Source organism: Pararge aegeria, chromosome 8 (genome assembly GCF_905163445.1).
Source record: "Pararge aegeria chromosome 8, ilParAegt1.1, whole genome shotgun sequence".
NCBI lineage: Eukaryota > Metazoa > Arthropoda > Insecta > Lepidoptera > Nymphalidae > Pararge > Pararge aegeria.
Genome location: NC_053187.1, coordinates 19,274,102 through 19,292,669, shown reverse-complemented (window position 1 = coordinate 19,292,669; position 18,568 = coordinate 19,274,102). Strand labels below are relative to the sequence as shown.

Here is an 18,568-nt window from a genome sequence, read left to right as displayed (position 1 = left end):
CTAAGAAAGTAAGTATCGAATTTAAAACAAATTCCATATAAATAATACAATAAAAACGCATCTGCCAAAGTTGAAGTTGGAAGTCGGCATATATGTAGATGCAAATAGCGGTGCATCGTACAGCGTCCATTGAAGGCTTGCGCGCGCGCAGTAGTGGGAAAACGCATCCCCTCCAACTGACTAGTACCTTCGCTCGAGCGGCGAGAGACGCGCGTCTGACACGCTCCGTGTTTGTTATTATAAAATCGATCGAAAAACATTCCGTGCAAAACATTCTCCCAAATTAAATCGTACTACACAGTTTTAGCTTTACAAATTGTCCATTTTCTCTAGTGCTAGTGTAAAGTGTATTTAGTATATTACGTGGTGATTGTAAACGTGTGTTTTCTAAACAATGTCGGTGTGTACATAACTACATATGTCATTGAGGGAAACGCGTAGCGAGTTGCAATAAGCGAAAATGTGACTGCTGGGCTTGGATCATACGTGTTATCGATAAGTGTTGTAACAGAAACATGGCCATTGCTTCCCACATATAGTTGCTTATGTTTAAAATGCGGGAGTTTCTAAGGATCACGTTTGTGTGTGTGTGCGTATTCCTATTGGTGAGGTGTGATGATGGATCCTCGGAGGAGGCTGGTGCTAAAACTGAGGAGCAGGGCGAAAGGAAGGATGGGAAAAGTCTTTTAGCAGGTAAGGTTTTGGAATCGAATCAGATAGTATTTGGAATGGATTGCAGTGGTCATTCCTCGAGAAACAGAAGTCCGTTGTTGGTGTGGAAAGATGATAACATGGATATCAGATTGATTCAAAGATTTTTTAGTATGCGATGTGAGTAACTAAGTAGAGGAAGTAAGAAGGGTACGAAATTCTTACCACCTTTCTACTGCTATAATATTCAACTACAAGTTAGCCTTTGACTGCAATCTCACCTGATGCTAGGAAGTAGCGGGCTAGCCTGTTAGAGGTAGGTATGAGAATTACTTTTTACTCTTATGGTTTTCACGGAATTAAACAGGAATGCTAAATCGTTTGTCGGTAGGATGGTCTTATACTCCCATCAGATCGGACCAGAGAAATTTCGGAAATTATAAATATCCTAATTGGTTCTAAATATTGTATAGAAGCAGGCGTTACTTTGCGGAATTCAATGATATGCCAACGCAATGAACATTAAGCCTGAACATGAACATTAATAACATAACATACATAACATTATGTAGAACTCTCAGGCATGCAGGTTTCCTCACGATGTTTTCCTTTACCGTTGAAGCAAGTGATATTTTAATTACTTAAAATAGGTTTACATAACTTAAAAAAGTTGGAGGTGCGTGCTGGGATTCGAACTCCGCCCCCCGGTGGAGTCGAGCTCCTACCCACTGGGCTATCATCGCTGTGTGGTTATACATTGATGAAATTATAAATTGCACCGTGCAGATTGTCTTGCTTTTCGCGGAGTATAGCAAATTAATCTTCATTGTATACTCTGTTTCTGCTAGTTTCTCCTCGTCTCTGATAGAATCACGTGGAGCTTCTATATACCCCATTTTATAATCACGTTGCAAAATCATGTGTCAGCAACCACTGGTAACAAGAACTGTTTGATGCAATTAGTCTTCAATGTAGACACTAATCTGTGTTTAATTTTCTACAGAATTCCTAAAGGTTTACCGTTACTTTTAGTCTATATCTAGTCCTAACTGTACTGGCCTCGTTTGAACTGCAACAGGCTTTGATAAAGATCTATGGAAATTGTGTACGTAACTCTTTATAAACAGTACACTAAAATAAGTACGATGTACCTATGTACATAGTTCAGGAAAGTCGATATCGTTATTTTAAATGTACTGTTAAATGGCTTATTTATTGAATAAGCATATAATCGAATATTGCGACCAATACACAAATTAATATAATAGATGGGTATGTGTTTGTGATTTAGGAATAACTTCCTATTTTTATGCTGATATTTAGGTATAATTTAGACTATGTAGCTGCTGTCCGCGATAACGTTTGCATTTTCTCCGAGCTAAAAGCATTCTATATTGGTCTCCAGAATGCAACAAATGTCTTTGCATAAATTCGTTAAGATTGGCTAGGAGCAGTTAGAAGTAAAATGAATATTACAAAAATAACAAAGCTATATACTTTAAAACAACATAAATACATAACTAACAGTAACAGCTATCCATCTTTTTTAAATATCAAAATTTAGACTGCCCTAGGCCAATATAGTCAGTGGCTTGCACTTCGTCCATTCACAAAAGCACTGCCTACCTTAAAATTCATATACAACTGCCGCTGTACGTACCCTGATAAGAAGCCCAGTGAAAGCCACTGAATATACTGTAGTGTATATACTGTAGTCCGGCGCTTTATAGAGTAACCTGGTAAACGGATGATTCGAATACGATTTCACGGGTTATAAATATTTATATGTATTTGTTTACGTTGGCGGTTGGAATGCGAAGATCCATCGTCACTGATCACTTTATAGGTAGGACGCAGGACGCTTTGTCGAGTAGGTTGCGATATTTGTGTGTGATGAGTTATTTCAAGGTAATTATAGGTTTTATGCGATGAGTTTGTTATCGGCATATTTGTGTCGATATAATGCGTAGTAAAACTATTTGTAGAATTCACACTCTCACGTCATCTAATGGGGCATTGTTTAAAACGCAAATGCGTTGTTTCTAAAGATTGTAAAATGAAAAAGAGTTGTTCTGTCTGGGTTTCTTGCCGGTTCTTCTTTGCCTTCCGAACCGGTGAAGAGTCACTCAGATTAATTTGCCGTTTCAAAAGTGCTTATAAACTAGTCCTACTTGAAATATGAATTTCGAATGTTTTGCAAGTGAATTAAACCTAATAATAATTAAACTCCGTTTACACTAAAGAATTATGTAAGTTGTAATAACAAAAACTCAACATGAAGATATCACTTACATTCCTTCACGAGCGTGAAAACGTGTATTTAGGTAAATAGAGTCATACTATGCAACTGATGAATTAGTTGACAATTATCTACTTGAAAGCAACCGGCTCCGCTTTCTCTTACACACAACACAAGCTAGAATAATGATTGTTAAATTGTATAATGTTATAAATTGCCGCTTTTAATGCCGGCTTCTCCTCTCTGTAATCTGTATTATCTGCTTCCCGAATCTGATGTAGAGTCAGACCATAGATTCCAACCAAAAATTTATTCTGAGGCCGCCTTGAAATTAAGACTTGAATTTGTTAGTGATACTTAACAGTGCATTCGTATTTTTTTAAAATCTACTACTAGCCCTTGACCGCAATTTCACCTGGGTGGTAAGTGATGATGCAGTCTAAGATGGAAGCGGGCTTACGTCTTAGGGAGTATAGCAGTTATATTAAACCCACACTCCTAACTGGTTTCTACGCGACATCGTACCGGAACGCTTAATTGCTTAGCGGCATATCTTTTTTGTAGGGTGGTAACTAGCCACGGCCGAACCCTCCCACCGGACAACGTAAAAATGAGTTCGCAAGGAAGTTGTAAAACCTCCTCAATTTTTACATTTGGGAAACTTTTTAAGCTAACGAACGTTCAACCGGCGTCAGCGTTAAGTGCTAAGAACTGTTTCGGCGAAGCATCGTAGGGAACTGCACTTTTTACGTAACTGATATTCCATGGACGCGTTGCTTTCCCGCTTTTAAGGATCTGGAATGCCCTTTCGGCGTTTTCCCCATCACCAATACTGCGTATAGCTTCAAATGAAGACTAATTTTTTAGGCTGCATCCAAATTGAGCACTGGTAGCGTGGCTTGCGTGCCCAATATATAAGAAAAAAATACATTACGACCGATTTGTGAGCTTAATTGAGAACTGCGGTTCTGTATAGTAACGTAAGGTGGCCATTAAATGAAAGTAAATACACTTTCTTGTACAACAACAAAATAAAACTATAAACAATAACACAAAATATATTAAACATGTATTTTTATTTGTTTAACTTGTGTTTTCCCTATTGTGTTGTGTTGCAATTAAGTTTTTCTTTTATTTTCCATATATAATGGGCATTTTACGAACATACAATATAGGCACCTTAGTATATACTTTGGAAACGGGTCGGGAGGTAGGTAAACACGGCAAGGTCTCCCATCTTTTCCGATGCTTTAATTACAAACTCTTTAAAACAAAATAAAACTTCGGCCGCCTGATAACAAGTTTGATTTTTGGTGTCACGTGTATGTCCTTCAGCGTTAAAATCGTCCAAACAATTTGTGTTTGTTGATTTGATCCATTATGAATATTTAATTTATCTGTACACTGAATTAGTCAGAGGTAGGAGAACGTAGTTTCCAATTGAACGCCTACAACCGATCTTTGATTTTGTTTGTTGGCGCTAGGAACCCAAGCGTCGAGCAGTGGTTTTAAATTAATGTACTTAGTTATCACCTTCACGACTTTAATATAACTGACATAGTCCCTAACAAGTTAGCCCGCTACTATCTTCGACTGCATAATCACTTTCTACAGGTGAGATTGCAGTCAACGGCTAACTTTGTTTGTAGATTGTAGTTGAATAAAAAAAATAACTAGTTTGAAACGATGCAAAATATGTATTTCTGTGTCTACAAATCCTTAGTATACCTGAATTTACAGCTGTCCCCGTTAACGTGGCCATCGGAGACTGGGGCTGCCTCGTTTTAAAAGTGCTAATCATTTTAACCGACAGATTTATGTAAGAATAAATAATCATCTTGCATCGGCGAGATTAAGCGTGTTTCCGAACGTAATCATGTTATCTCAAAATATTGCGTTTTTATTGCTGAACTTTTTTCAACTCTAATTAAGTATTATTGATTTAACTTTGGTTACAAACTCTGTAAGTATAACGCCGTCAGATGGAATGTTTCAGTTATATTAAATCGACCTATATTCTTCTCTTCTTAGTAGTGCACTCTTGGCAGAGTTATCGTGGCTGCTGAGATGTATTATTATATAAAAAAGCTTGGGTGTAAATTATTGCTCTAACCAGGTTGCTCTTCTAATAATTTAAAATGACATTGTGAGATGGTGATAACAAAAAAAAACACCCGGCTAAGTTTGTTGTGGGCTTCTTCTTAGACCAGGACGCGTTTGGAACCATCGTAGCTTTAGTTTTAAGTTTACGAATGTGGTTATCGCCATCATCTCACTACCGTGTGGTTCTTATGTACGCATCAAAAGTGCCACCTGTGGGCCTACTTGAATAAAGATATTTTTGACTTTGACTTTGACTTTATTTCATGGCGCTAGGCATAATTGGATTACACGGCTTCCCGCGCGATTCTTCTCCACTTTTGGCGGTTGGTAGCGTGTCGAAAACATTCTACCACAGTTGTCTGGGTCAGCGATTTCACCGTATCTATCCAACGAGTAGGTGACCGCACTCTTGCCCTTTTTCCTTCAACCTGGCCTTGCACCACCAATCGTTCAATCGACCCCTCATTCCTTGAGATGTGGCCAAAAAACTTGAATAGGTATGCGTAACTGCACCGTAGACGAAAGTCGTTCCTTGATATTCAGTCCTTTTAAAATGAAATTGTTGGTGCGGAATGCAGTCCAAGGGATCTTTATTAACTACTAACTAACTATATTATAGAGAAATAAAACGAAAGCCGGAATTCCAGTTCCAGGGCATTCCAGTTTGTATTATGAAAAAAAAGCATAATTTGCTATACTCCGCGGAAAGCAGGAGATTATGTACGGGGCAGTTAAAATTTCTTCAATCTTTATACTCAACACCAAAGAGTTCTTTCACAGTGAACACTACGCACGTTTCGTTCCGACAGCGCAGCATCCTCAGGAGTCTGGAGATGTTTACTTTACAATAAACAATTGTAGCTACCGAAATTCCAGATTTTTACAGTGCGTATCAGAAGCGAGTATCTAAAGCAAATGAGGTTTGACGTTTCAATGAAATTTCAAGTTGACATGCAATTCGGTATTGTTAAGATAAGGTTTGAAATAAATAGAATAAATAGTTCGGGAGCACAATCGGTTAAGAGGTATACAAAAAATATGCATAGGTAGGTACCTATATTATGAATTTTCATTCTTGTCGTTAGTGTTTGCCACTAAGGTAGTTGGAATTATACTTTAGTTTAGTTTAATAATGAGTTAACTTGTGAAGATGTCGGATACGTAAATAGACATTCACTCCGGCTTTGGAAATAATAAGATCAGGATCAATTATAAACACGTAAGGAAGCGGACGCCGGAAAGGCTTTCCATACCTAATGCCTTAGTGATATACAGAAACGAGGAAAAAGTCCTCTTATGTCAGATCCAGATCTAAAAATAAGTAGATAAAATTACTTATTTCTCCTAAATAATTCTTGTCAAGCGGTGACAAATTTCCCCATTTTCGGGCCTAAATTCCTGGATATGTACGAACTTTTTCGTTCCCGTACCCCGTAGGGGTATTGGCATATCCATACCAACAACAAATTTTACTTATATAAATAATTAATAATGAATATACTACGACAATACATCACGACATACATCGCCATTAAGTCCCAAAGTACACGTAGCTTGTGTCGGGGGTACTACTAGGTACTACTGAATATTTTGATGAATAATATATACATAAATAATTATAACATACCTACATATAAAAACTGAAAAACATTAATGTTCATCACACAAAAAGTTTTCAGTTGGGGGAATCGAACCTCCCTGATTTGACGACTTCTGTGTCTTCTTATGTTCGATTCCCGGCAACTTAGGAATTAATAATTTCAGAATTTTCTCCTTACTGACAAAGACGTGCGGCTAAGCAATTTAGTGTTCCGGTGCGATATCGCGAAGAAACCAATTAGTGGTATGACTACCAAACCTACCGAAAAGGTTAGCCCGCTAACATCTTAGATTGCATCATCAATTACCACCAGGTGAGATTGCAGTCAAAGGCTAACTTGTAGTGGTAAAATGACTCAGAAAGTAGATTCACTGCCCACAAATATGTACTGGACTGTTATAATTATATTATATTCAACCATTTCTACACAAAAAAAGCACAAAGGTAAGAATGTGGGTAAAACGCAAGCTGCAGCGGTAACATTCATTCCAAACAACACAATTATGCTTACAGAAAACTAAACTAATACATATTGAAACGTAAAACTAATGTAATAAAAAAAAGGTGAAGCAGGAATCGACGTGGAAGTATGTTCGTTTTTAGGCGATTGTGAAAACTACGAAGTACCGACCTTAGGCGTTCTGTTACGCGTTGCTTGTGTAATACCTATTTGGTTCGCTAGTGTGGGAACATTAGCATTTACAAGCTAGTAGCAGGGTTGGCAGTTCGACGTGTTTTTCTTGTAGGCCGTAGTCAACCACGCTGGCCCAGTGCGGATTGGTGGACTCCACACACCTTTGAGAGCATTATGTAGATCTCTCAGGCATGCAGGTTTCCTCGCGATGTTTTCCTTTACCGTTAAAGCAAGTGATATTTTAATTACTTAAAACGCGCATAATTTAGAAAAGTTAAGAGGTGCGTGCGTGCTGGGATTCGAACTCGGCTCGAGCTCCCTGCGCTATAACCGCTTCAAAGAATTATTACTTTAAAAAACTATTTTATGGGCAAAGAAGATTTTTTTTAATGAATTATATGCATAAATACTTATAATATACAGATGAACAACCAAACACATAATGTCAATGACAATAACAGACAGATAGCGATAATTTGATTTGGTTTAGAGATTTGCAAAGATTTAACTATATTTATGTTCTTCAAATTGTTGTTTAAATAAACACGTTTGGCAACCCTAGCTGGTAAGGTAACGCACTTGCGTATCGCGAACAATGCGTGTCTTTTCTACAGAACTAGCTAAAACGCAATATAGATCGTATGTTTATACGAATAGAGATTATATTGTTATAATTGGTGTGATCATTTAATAAAGTGTCCGTCGAGCTGTCGAGTAAATGTCCAATAGATCGAGTAAGCATGGTTATGATTGCTTTGATTGTTTAATTTACTTTCTTGTAGGAATGTGTTTATGAAATTCATTGTGATTTATTAAGTTTACATACTGCCTTATCGGTGTGGCCAGTTTTTATCGGTGGTTTTAAATTCAAATTAAAAAAATATTTATTCCTGCAGGCCTACCACAGGGTTTTATGAAGCGTTCATACATACATATGTTTACATAATTGTAAGGGGATGATGATATCTTTGTTCGTCAAATTCAACCTAAAGCCTAGCCGGGTATTTTTTTTTGTTATCACCATCTCAAAGTATAGTTTGCCTAGAACAATATGTATAAGTGCGAGTACCGGGGCTCCAACCCGCGTGGAAACCTATTAAGGTTATGGGTTTAATATAACTGCCATACCCATAACAGGTTAGACCGTTTCTATTTTAGACTGCATCATGACTTACCACCATGTGAGATTGCAGTCAAGGGCTAAATTGTAGTAGAATAAAAACATTACATTACTATATATATAACTTGATCGTTAAAAAAAATTGGAATAGGACGTCAAGAGCAAGAAAAAAGAAAATTCTTGAATAAGTAGAACCCATTTTAGAATTTTCTTTCAAATAATATATTAAATTGTACATAGCTATAAAAGAAAAATCGCGCAAGATAAGCCTAGTTACCTATTGCAATCCAATTTGCATAAGGAAAATTCGTAACATGCTGGAAAAACATCCATTGCGATCGACTGCATTTTCCTGCTTACAATTCCATTGTTAACATTTATGGGTGTATTATGTAACCACCCCCAATCGTCGTGCGCTGCGTTTTTGCGGTTTTTTTGTAAAAATTCTAATACAAGTTCTTATTTGTGACAAATGTCATCGTAACCTATGTGTCATAGTCATAGCTGACGGGTCTCCTCTCAGATTAATATGTGTTTATAATAAACATAATAAATATACTATGATAATACACAAATCGCCCTTGCCCCAAAGTAAACGTAACTTGTGTTATAGGTACTAAAATGACTGATGAATATTTTTAGGAATACCTAGCGTACCCAGCCCGCTTCGCCGGGCTAGATTTCGCTTTATTTTATTTAAACAATAAACTTACATCATTAAATTTTTAATTTAAGTCTCATAATATATTAAATCATTTATTTCTCCCCGTATTCATTCTCTTCTATTCTCTTCTCGAGCGGGCGAAGATAATTCTACACCCATGTACATCCAACAATAGAATATCATCATAGTAAATAAAAGCTGTATGTCAAATACAGTTTGACAGTTAAAAAATAGGAGTGCTCCGATCGTCACCAAACTTTACAGGATTACTCGCCGGGTCAATCCGGAGATTCCCTGAAAGTTTCATTGAAATCGGTGCAGCAGTTTCGGAGCCTATACGGAACATACCCACACACTTTCTCTTTTATATATATATAGATATCTATAAATACTTATATCAAACACATAAACACCCAGCCATTGAAAAACATTCATGTTCATCACATAAACATTTTCCATTTGTGGGAATCGAACCCACGGCCTTGGACTCAGAATGCAGGGTCGCGCCAATTGGCCGTCGTTTCACTGTTTGTTAGTTTTGTTACCTATGCTCGGCTTGACTGCTGCTTCGATTTTGATGTTATTCACACCCTCCATAAAATAAATGCTACCAGTACGTACCTAGGTACTGCCGTTTCAAGTTATTAGAAAAAATACTGAATTGAGCAACAGCTATGTTACCTATCTGACGTTACTTCTTGTTGTACAACCCACGCGGGATAAGTAGTATCTTAGTACTCGTCGTTGCGGTTGAAAAAGAGCTGTTTGCCCATTTTAAAATGACTCGTGAGTTTTTTCGTAAATGAAACTGTTATTTAAGTGTGACAAGTTTACTTGGCGCACGCAAATTGTACTTAGCACACGCAAACTATCCTTGTCGCAAGCAAAATGACGTTGACAACATCGCACGGGTTGCAGATACTATTTGACGTTTTCAAATTGTTCAAATGTGACAATTTATTTGAACGAAAGTAGAAATAATTAATTAATATTGAGCTGTTTAATTCTACGCATTAATTTTCTAGCGAATGAACTTCGCTCTCGTGGGCAATCGACAACTTATCGCACTTGTTGCACAATATACTATAAATTGTGGTACCTAAGTGATGATGCAGTCTAAGATGATAGCGGTCTTACCTGTTGGGGGTTGTGTAGTTATATCCAACCCAAACCCCGAATCTGGTTCTACGCTACATCGTACGTGAACGCTATATCTCTAATCGGGGGTAACTAGACTGGCTGAACCCTCCACACCAGACTAGAGAAAATTCAGAAATTATTAATTCCCAATTTTTCTAAGCCTTGGATCGAACCCGAGAACTGTAAGTTCTCAACACTGTGCCTTTGAGGTCGTACCGCCATTAATTTATTACAATTAGGTCATGGTGCTCTCTTAGAGCTGGGATTTCGCCATTTCGTCGTAATTAGTATATAATGCAACTTCAATAATGTACAACTAAAAGTGTGTTTGCACGAGACCTTGATAAATTTAAACTATAATGTGGTACGTTTCGTAAAAAATTTCGAAGCAATCAATCATCAATTGTTGAATGCTGTATGGTGGTGAGGGGACCTGCGGCCGTTGTATGTCCGAAGCTTAAACAATTTGTTACGCGGACAGTCAAAAGAAACATAGACAGATAGAATAACTTTATTGCAACAAACAAGAAAAATACAACTACACAGTGTTCAAAGAGAGATGTGTCAAGACTTTAAATAGCATCATTTGACAGAAATTAGAAAACCATCGCCTTATCTAGTTTACTAGTTTAAATAACACGTTTTTTTTATTAACGATAGGCCTGTGCTTGGCGACAATCATGTTTCCGTTAGAAGGCAATGATGAGGTCTAGGTTGGAGCACGCTTGCCTATTGACTCTTGCCTTGAAGGTACTAAAGTTATACGTGGCAGAAACACGGTTGCCGGCAGGGCGTTCCACATCCTAGCGGTACGTTTCGAGCGTGTTGATGGAATGTCAACCACATAAGGATACACCGCTAACGGAGTCTCACTGTTCTGTGGAAGAACGGGGACAGAGGGACAAGATTGTGAAGTTCCTGAGCACACTCATCGATGTGTCCATCAACCTGAGGTATAGGTGTTAAGCCTCATGTGCCTGTACGCCGTCAACCAAGCCCTTTAGACTGGAACACAGCATTGCAACAATTCTGCTTTGCGGCAGAACTAAGCACGGCTGTAGTTAATAAATAAATATACTACGACGATGCACACATCGCCATCTAGCCCCGAAGTAAGCGTAGCTTGTGTTATGGGTACTAAGATGACTACACTGATGAATATTTTTATGAATAATATACATAAATACTTATAATATACGGATAAAAACCCAGACACTGGAAAACATAAATAAAATAAATAAATATACTACGACAATACACACATCGCCATCTGGCCCCAATTTAAGCGTAGCTTGTGTTATGGGTACTAAGATGACTGATGAATATTTTTTATAAATAATATACATAAATACTTATAATATACGCATAAAAACCCAGACACTGGAAAACATTCATGCTCATCGCACAAACATTTCCCAGCTGTGGGAGTCGAACCCACGGCCTTGGACTCGGATAACCGGGTCGCTGCCCACCGGCAACTCGGCCGTCAAACCCTGTCAAGTACTTTCCCGGACACTGTCACTAAAATATTCATTCAAAAAGTCCATTTCAATTTTCAAGTCTCAAGTCTAATAACGGTTCAATTCAGTATATAAAAATGAATTTCTCACTATTTATATTCCAAAAAAAATTCGTAATCGCAATATTAGAGAGAGTTTAAAAAGTCAGCATAACTCAGTGCGCCAACTTTCAGATTACGCGACGGAGGGATTCTTGGACGCGAGAATACAAAAAATGATCAGAATCTTCTTCTGATGCGGGATTATGAATGAATTGACGTACTTTACCTATAGATAACATATCTTGTAATAAGTCTTTGTCAAGCGAGTGGTGTAACAATATCATTACAAAAAAGATTATACACTATAAATGATAAGGCTGCCTTTGCATCCTACCACTGCGTACTGTTTCTTGGTATTTTTTGTAATTAACTGTTATAAAATATAATAGGTATACAAAAAAAGTTAAAATTTGTGTAGTCATTAGCAATATTTCACTGACCTTGTTGCGTAGCAATGCTATATCTACGAATGTGATTTTGCATGCTTTGGTAGGTAGGTACTTGTTTTTGCATTAAATTCTTATTTGATTAGTAACAGTGCAAAAAAACTTTGTTTTTATGATGAACAGATTAGTCGAGCATTTATAATCGCATAAGTATTTGATTTGATATAATGAGTAGGTATACGTAGGTGAGTACTTATTGCTGTTTAGGATAGGGCGACTTTTCGCGACTGAAACTTATAATGCAATTTATATTATAACAAACTCATAATATAAATTGTATCTCTTGCTCTGTCTTTATATCTCTGTAACAACTTTTTTCTGTGGTGTACAATAAAACTGTATTCATTAATTCAAAACTAATCGCACGATGTTACTTGGCCTACTTGAATTTGGCCCTTTAAGATATGCGTACCTATCGTATACATAGTCTTTCGGTTAGGTACTTTGATAAAGTCCATTTCATTTAAAGTTTCACAGGTATCTGGCAAAAGAAATACATTAAACCTAAACCTTTTACCAAGTAAGTTTTGTAACAAGCCTTTATCGGCTTTTGCTATTACATACTTCACTTACGACGACGACTTCCCAGCGCTTTGAACCATGTATCCCGATCCCAAGAAAAAATAATAACTTATATATATTTGTAACGTCACCTATTGTTAGGATTTAAATTTAACTAGAATTATAATTTCCACTTCTTTGTTATTTTTTGTAATTTAATCTTAATTTTGAACGAGACGATCGGTTGTCATTCTCCGATTGGTTAACGCCGGGAGACGCATAACGGCGGGAACCAATCAAATTGCTTGGATTCTACCTGGACGTCTATGAGTTTAGGCGGGAAATTGGGTTTTTTTCTTGGCGGGTTGGATCGTTCTTTAGAGAGTTATGAAGTGAATTGCGAGGTTGTAAAACGATAAGTTTATATTGTCATAGTTTATAAAGTAAATTAATAAAGTGATATTTGTATGGTATGTTTATTTGCATCTTTTCGTGGCCTCATCGATTCCTACTACAGTTCTAATACTATATATTACGTAATGTTGTATGACTGATCACAGTACTCGCGTCTAGAAAAGTGTGCGCATCGCAGGTGTCAAACATGACGCCTCAAGTGCATCGCCCACGTCGGTAAAACAATGGCAAGCGTTCAAGGCAAGCAGCCGAAGGCGGCGCCAGTAAAAGTGCTGAATTAACATCCAGAACAATGGCTTTTAGTCATTTGACTAAGCAACCAGTCAACATGATCGTCTTGTTCTGCTGGGACAGGCTATGGGAAAGGAGAGAGAGATTTTACATCACTTTATGTAACTTATTTTATCTATTCATCATCATCCGTCACTTCAATCGATTGGCGTCCACTACTGTTTGAATATAAACTTGAAGTTCTCATAGTAGACTATAATCCCTACTACCTACTAATATTATAAATGTCAATGTAAGTTTGTTTGTTACGCTTTCACGCAAAAACTACTTAACCGATCCTCATGAAACTTTGCACACATATTCTTGGAAGTATTAGAAGTAATAAAGGATACTTTTTATCCCGACATTAAGCTCGGTTCCTTTGGGAGAGAGGATAAAAGTGTTTGACGATTTTACACCATAACTCCGACAAATTGTAACCGATTTAAATAATTATTTTTGTACTATAGAGGTTATAATATGTGTTTAAGTTTGCCCTAACGAGTTGGAGTTAGAGGACAGAACTCCTCAGCGGACAGCAGCAAACCCCTCATTTAAGGCTTTGCCATACTGAATACTTTAATTTTTTTAGAACTACAACTAAATTGAATGTCACATCAAAAACAAAATCGAACACAGACGAAGTCGCGGGCATCAGCTAGTAAATAATAATAAATAAATAAACTACGACAATAGACACATCGCCATCTAGGCCCAAAGTAAGCATAGCTTGTGTTATGGGTACTAAGACGACTGATGAATATTTTTATGAATAATATACATTAATACTTATAACATACATATAAACACCCAGACACTGAAAAACGTTGATCACACAAATATTTTGTGTGAATCGAACCCACGGCCTTGGACTCAGATAGCAGGGTCTCTTCCCACTGCGCCAATCGGCCGTCAATGGAATTATTCCGGAAAATATTAACAGCATAAGTTTTAACTGAGTAATCCAAGTTGTTTCTAAGAAAATTGACGGATGTACGGACACACCAAAAAAACTTTAAGAGCTTCGTTTTCCATTATGAGATTCAGAATCCCAAAAATACTGTTTCTTCTTTTGACGACATCTCTTGCGCAGCGGTGGGCGCTGTGTGTGTTTTTACTGGAAGGTCCCGGGTTCTACCAGTTGAGATTGCAGACGAGGGCTAACTTTTAGTGGAATAAACATTTTTACTAGGAGTTGGTACATAAAACCTTATGTAATTCACCAATCGATTTCTAATTTTCTAAAACGTATGGCACTTTAATGAATGTTATGACCATGTTGTCCTAGCGACCAATAAAAATGGTTAATCAATGGTTCATCGGTTGCAGGCTGTATGGTTTAACCACCTTATGATTGACAGCCAGTTGGCGCAGTGCGCAACGTGGCAACCCTGCTTTCTGTGTCAAGGCTGTAGGTTCGATTCTCACAACTGAAAAATTTTGTTTTTAGGTGATTTATATGTAGGCATATTATAATTATTTATGTACCTATATTAATCATCAAAAATATTCATCAGTCATCTTAGTATCCACAAAACAAACTACGCTTACTTTGGGGCTAGATGGCGATTGCAATATTTTGGTCATGTGATGCGGAACAGTACCTATAAACTTCTTCAACTTATCATACAAGGTAAAGTGGCAGGCAGAAGGCTTGGCCGTAGAAGAATATCATGGCTCAAAAACCTACGGCAGTCATTTGGAAAGAGTATCAGATAAAAGTTGAAGCCCAACCTTCGTAAGGAGACGGCACCCTAAGAAAAAGAAGGCGATGAATGAATGAATGAATATACTTTTATTGCACACCACAAAAAGTACATAAAAAAAGAAAAGTATTACAAAACAACGCGATGAAAAAAGGCGCTGTGTGCTGTTGAAGTATATTTATAGCAATCTCAAACGTCACTAAAATAACTCTGCAATATTCACTCATCTTCGCTTTCCCAATTCATCATAAAACAAAAATAAGAACAGTTGCATTCGACGCTGCAGAGTGTGAGGGTCAGCCCCGCTCTCTTCAGCTCAGGGACGCGTGTGTATAACGCGTGTATTATAAAGGATATTACCAAATAACAATACGCGCGCCGTAATCGAAACCTTACTAATTACAAAAGCGTACGCTCATGTAACCGCTGCTCGTAACAGAAACACGGAGGGTGCATTTACGCTAATTCGGCAAGCCTTTGGACTGAGAAGCTAAAGGAGTCATGCTAAATAAACTGACGAGCGCCAACAACCAGCTGGCTTTATATAAGCGGCTTCCTGATTTTGTGCCGCGGTTTTCAAATTTTTAGGAGTTTAAAAACTATGTCCGTCCGAATCTTTCTCGATTGAAGAAGAAGTTACTGGTCGCTATAAAAGGTACTTGGGATACCAGAGATTTCTAAACCCAATTATTTAATTAATTAAAGATCACTTATACGAAAATGTAAGAGAGCGAGCGTAGCTAAGAACATAAATAATAAAATATATACATACTTGAGGATATCGCAATTATTATGAATAACTAAATAATATTAGAATAATAAACGAACCGACGTTACTTTCATAATGCAACGAATTACGAAGCTAAAGCAGAACGGAAACTATAGTTTAGTTAGGGTGTAGTAGATAGTGATATATGTAGAGCAAATAAACAATCAATAGTAGAGATCAATAATCATCCAACCACGTGCGAATGGAGTGTGCATATTGTCTAGATGAGTGAGTGGGTTGCGCAGATGTACGCGGATGTGTAGGTAATAAACACAGCCCGAACATGTGTGGAGGTACCCAGAAAAGCCTTAATATAGTATTATTATATTTTCTAGCCCTTATACACTGGTAATAAAGACTAGTTTGATTGTGAAGCGATATGTTTTTAGTATTTACGCAACAGACGCGGTTTTTAAGCCGAAGCGGTGTTCGACCAACGGAACGGTATGTATCTCTTTTTGTGAGATACGGGTATAAGTGTGGAATGAAAATGAAAATTGATTGCTATATCTACCCACATACTCGTTTAATAGATTTTCACGATTTAAAACTATTTGTAGCAATAAAAACTGCTATCGGTAGGTACATGTCGTCGTATTGTATATACCCAGTGTGGATTGGTTCACTCTGCACGCCTTTGAGAACATTATAGAGAACTCGATTTCAATTTCAATTTATTCAGCACAATACAAAATGTTACATTTATAATCCAATATTTAAAATATTTAATTAAATAATGCAATGTATGTAAACCCAGTTGGGGCGCAGCCATTTCTTAAAAGTCCAGACATGCAGATCACGATATTTTCCTTCACCATTGAAGCAAGTGATATTTTAATTGCTTAAAACGCACATAACTTAGAAAATTTATAGTTCCGTTGCTGGGGTTCGAACTCGGCTCCCCGAAAGTGAAACCAAAGTCCTAACCACTGGGTTATAACCGCTTTAAACTATAGGTAAGTTTCCTAAACCCACTGTCCAACAATTTTCAAGTAAAAGTGTAATTGAACCAGCCTCGTAAAAGTAACATGGGCCCATGTTGCTTTTACTTTTACATGTTGCTTTTATAAATTTAACTCGCAGTCGATTTTACATTTCCGAATAAAATTAATAGAAAAAAAAACATGCGAGTCAGTCTTTGTGGATTGCCGATCTAAGCAAACACTAAATTTATGTCCATATACAGGTAGAGCATGAAAAGCGTTCGGTAACGGTGACGCGAGTTCCATAATCTTTGTTCACCCAAAAAATAACTTAATGGGCCTAAAGAAGTTTTCACTTCATAAACTCCAGGTAATGCTTTTAAATTAAGGACACAAAGCAGTTTAAATTGGCGTAGATCGCACTTTAAGATTGTATACAGTAAAGCAAACGAACGCGATTCAAGTTATTAACCTTGGAGTGAAAGTAGAAATCAAAAGGTTGTGTTTCGTGTTACATAACGCGCCACCGGATAACTCAGGCCAGAATAAACATTATGCCGTTTGTACACATTTGCCTTTTGGGTTCTAGCGCTGCCCCCAGCTTTTGTCGCGTGTTTATATCATTGCTGGCCAGCTGATATCCAAGTTTTAGTTCTGTAAAAGACTTGTTCTTTTTATTTAAAGAGCTTAGTCACATAATGTGACTTTGCCGCTTTGTTAGTTATGTACAGATATTTATTCTCTTAATCTAAAATATGTTCTAACTAATTTATATATCAGTTTTGATTCTGGTCTGAGAGGAAACGATAAGAAGCTAATTAAATCCACTATACTTAAATAACTATCTAGTAAACTTATTCTAATTTGTTCATTCCGAACACATTAGGACTTTAATTTTTTCCAATAAGGTAGGCAAATTTATTTGTTGGAATATGTCCGGAACGGAGCTTTAACGCTGTAATTGTATCAGAGTGATTGAGATAACAATTATCGAACCAACAGTACCTACATGGCCGGCATCGTCTTGTACCAAATACCTTTCTCTCTGGATCGCTCATCGATATTAAGACCCAAAGTCTTTTACACTCAGATATTACTTGGCAAGTCGAAACGGAGTGCCTTTTTCACTGGACTGAGTATATCGATGGGCGATTCGCACCGCAAAGATCTGGTATGTCCTTCCAGCTTCCATTTTCCCCACGACCTATATAATATGTGTACCTTCAAAACAAGAGTAAATATGCATCTTTTAGGCAAGTGCGCTCCACATAAGGCTGCGACATCTCTTACCATCAGTTGTAATTGCAGTCGAGCGCTCGTAAATACATAAAAAAAAAACTCCAAAACATTATAGTCGAAAATAATACGTGCCGTATCCGGACTCATCGCATAATATTTTTAGTAACCTGTAGCGAATGGCGGCAAAAACTCGGCTTCGTGTCACGTAGCGGCACATGATACTATTTTCATTGTCCGCTCGTTACGTGGAAAGTTATAAAAACACAATTACGATTCGGCATGAAGCACGACTCATAACTTGAAACGGGAGGATGGTGCAATTTTACACGTTTATAGATTGATTGAAATAGAAAATGTTTTGTCTATATACTGTCATGTGCCTACGTAAATTTAGAAAAAAACTCACCGAACATTTATCGGTGAGTTAAATTTTGTGTTAATTTTTTTTTTTTTTGCAAATTAAGTTTATATGACGCTTTGTCAATGCTATGTGAACTTGTCATTGACGTGCATATCAGTACATGTGTTCGTGTGTGTCCTATGTTTAAAAAACGTGTAATATGCATGTTGTTAGTGCTCTTAAATAAA

The 18,568-nt window shown here is 37.2% G+C and overlaps 1 protein-coding gene across 1 annotated transcript in view; it reads left to right on the top strand.

Moving 5' to 3' along the window:
• The first annotated feature begins 204 nt into the window (after nucleotides 1-204).
• The window catches only part of LOC120625575, a 190,634-nt gene continuing 172,270 nt past the window's right edge, over nucleotides 205-18,568 (top strand). The window contains exon 1 of the mRNA XM_039892630.1: nucleotides 205-693. Coding sequence (XP_039748564.1) covers nucleotides 546-693 — 148 coding nt within the window. The 5' untranslated portion in view covers nucleotides 205-545. The remainder of the gene's footprint in view (nucleotides 694-18,568) is intronic.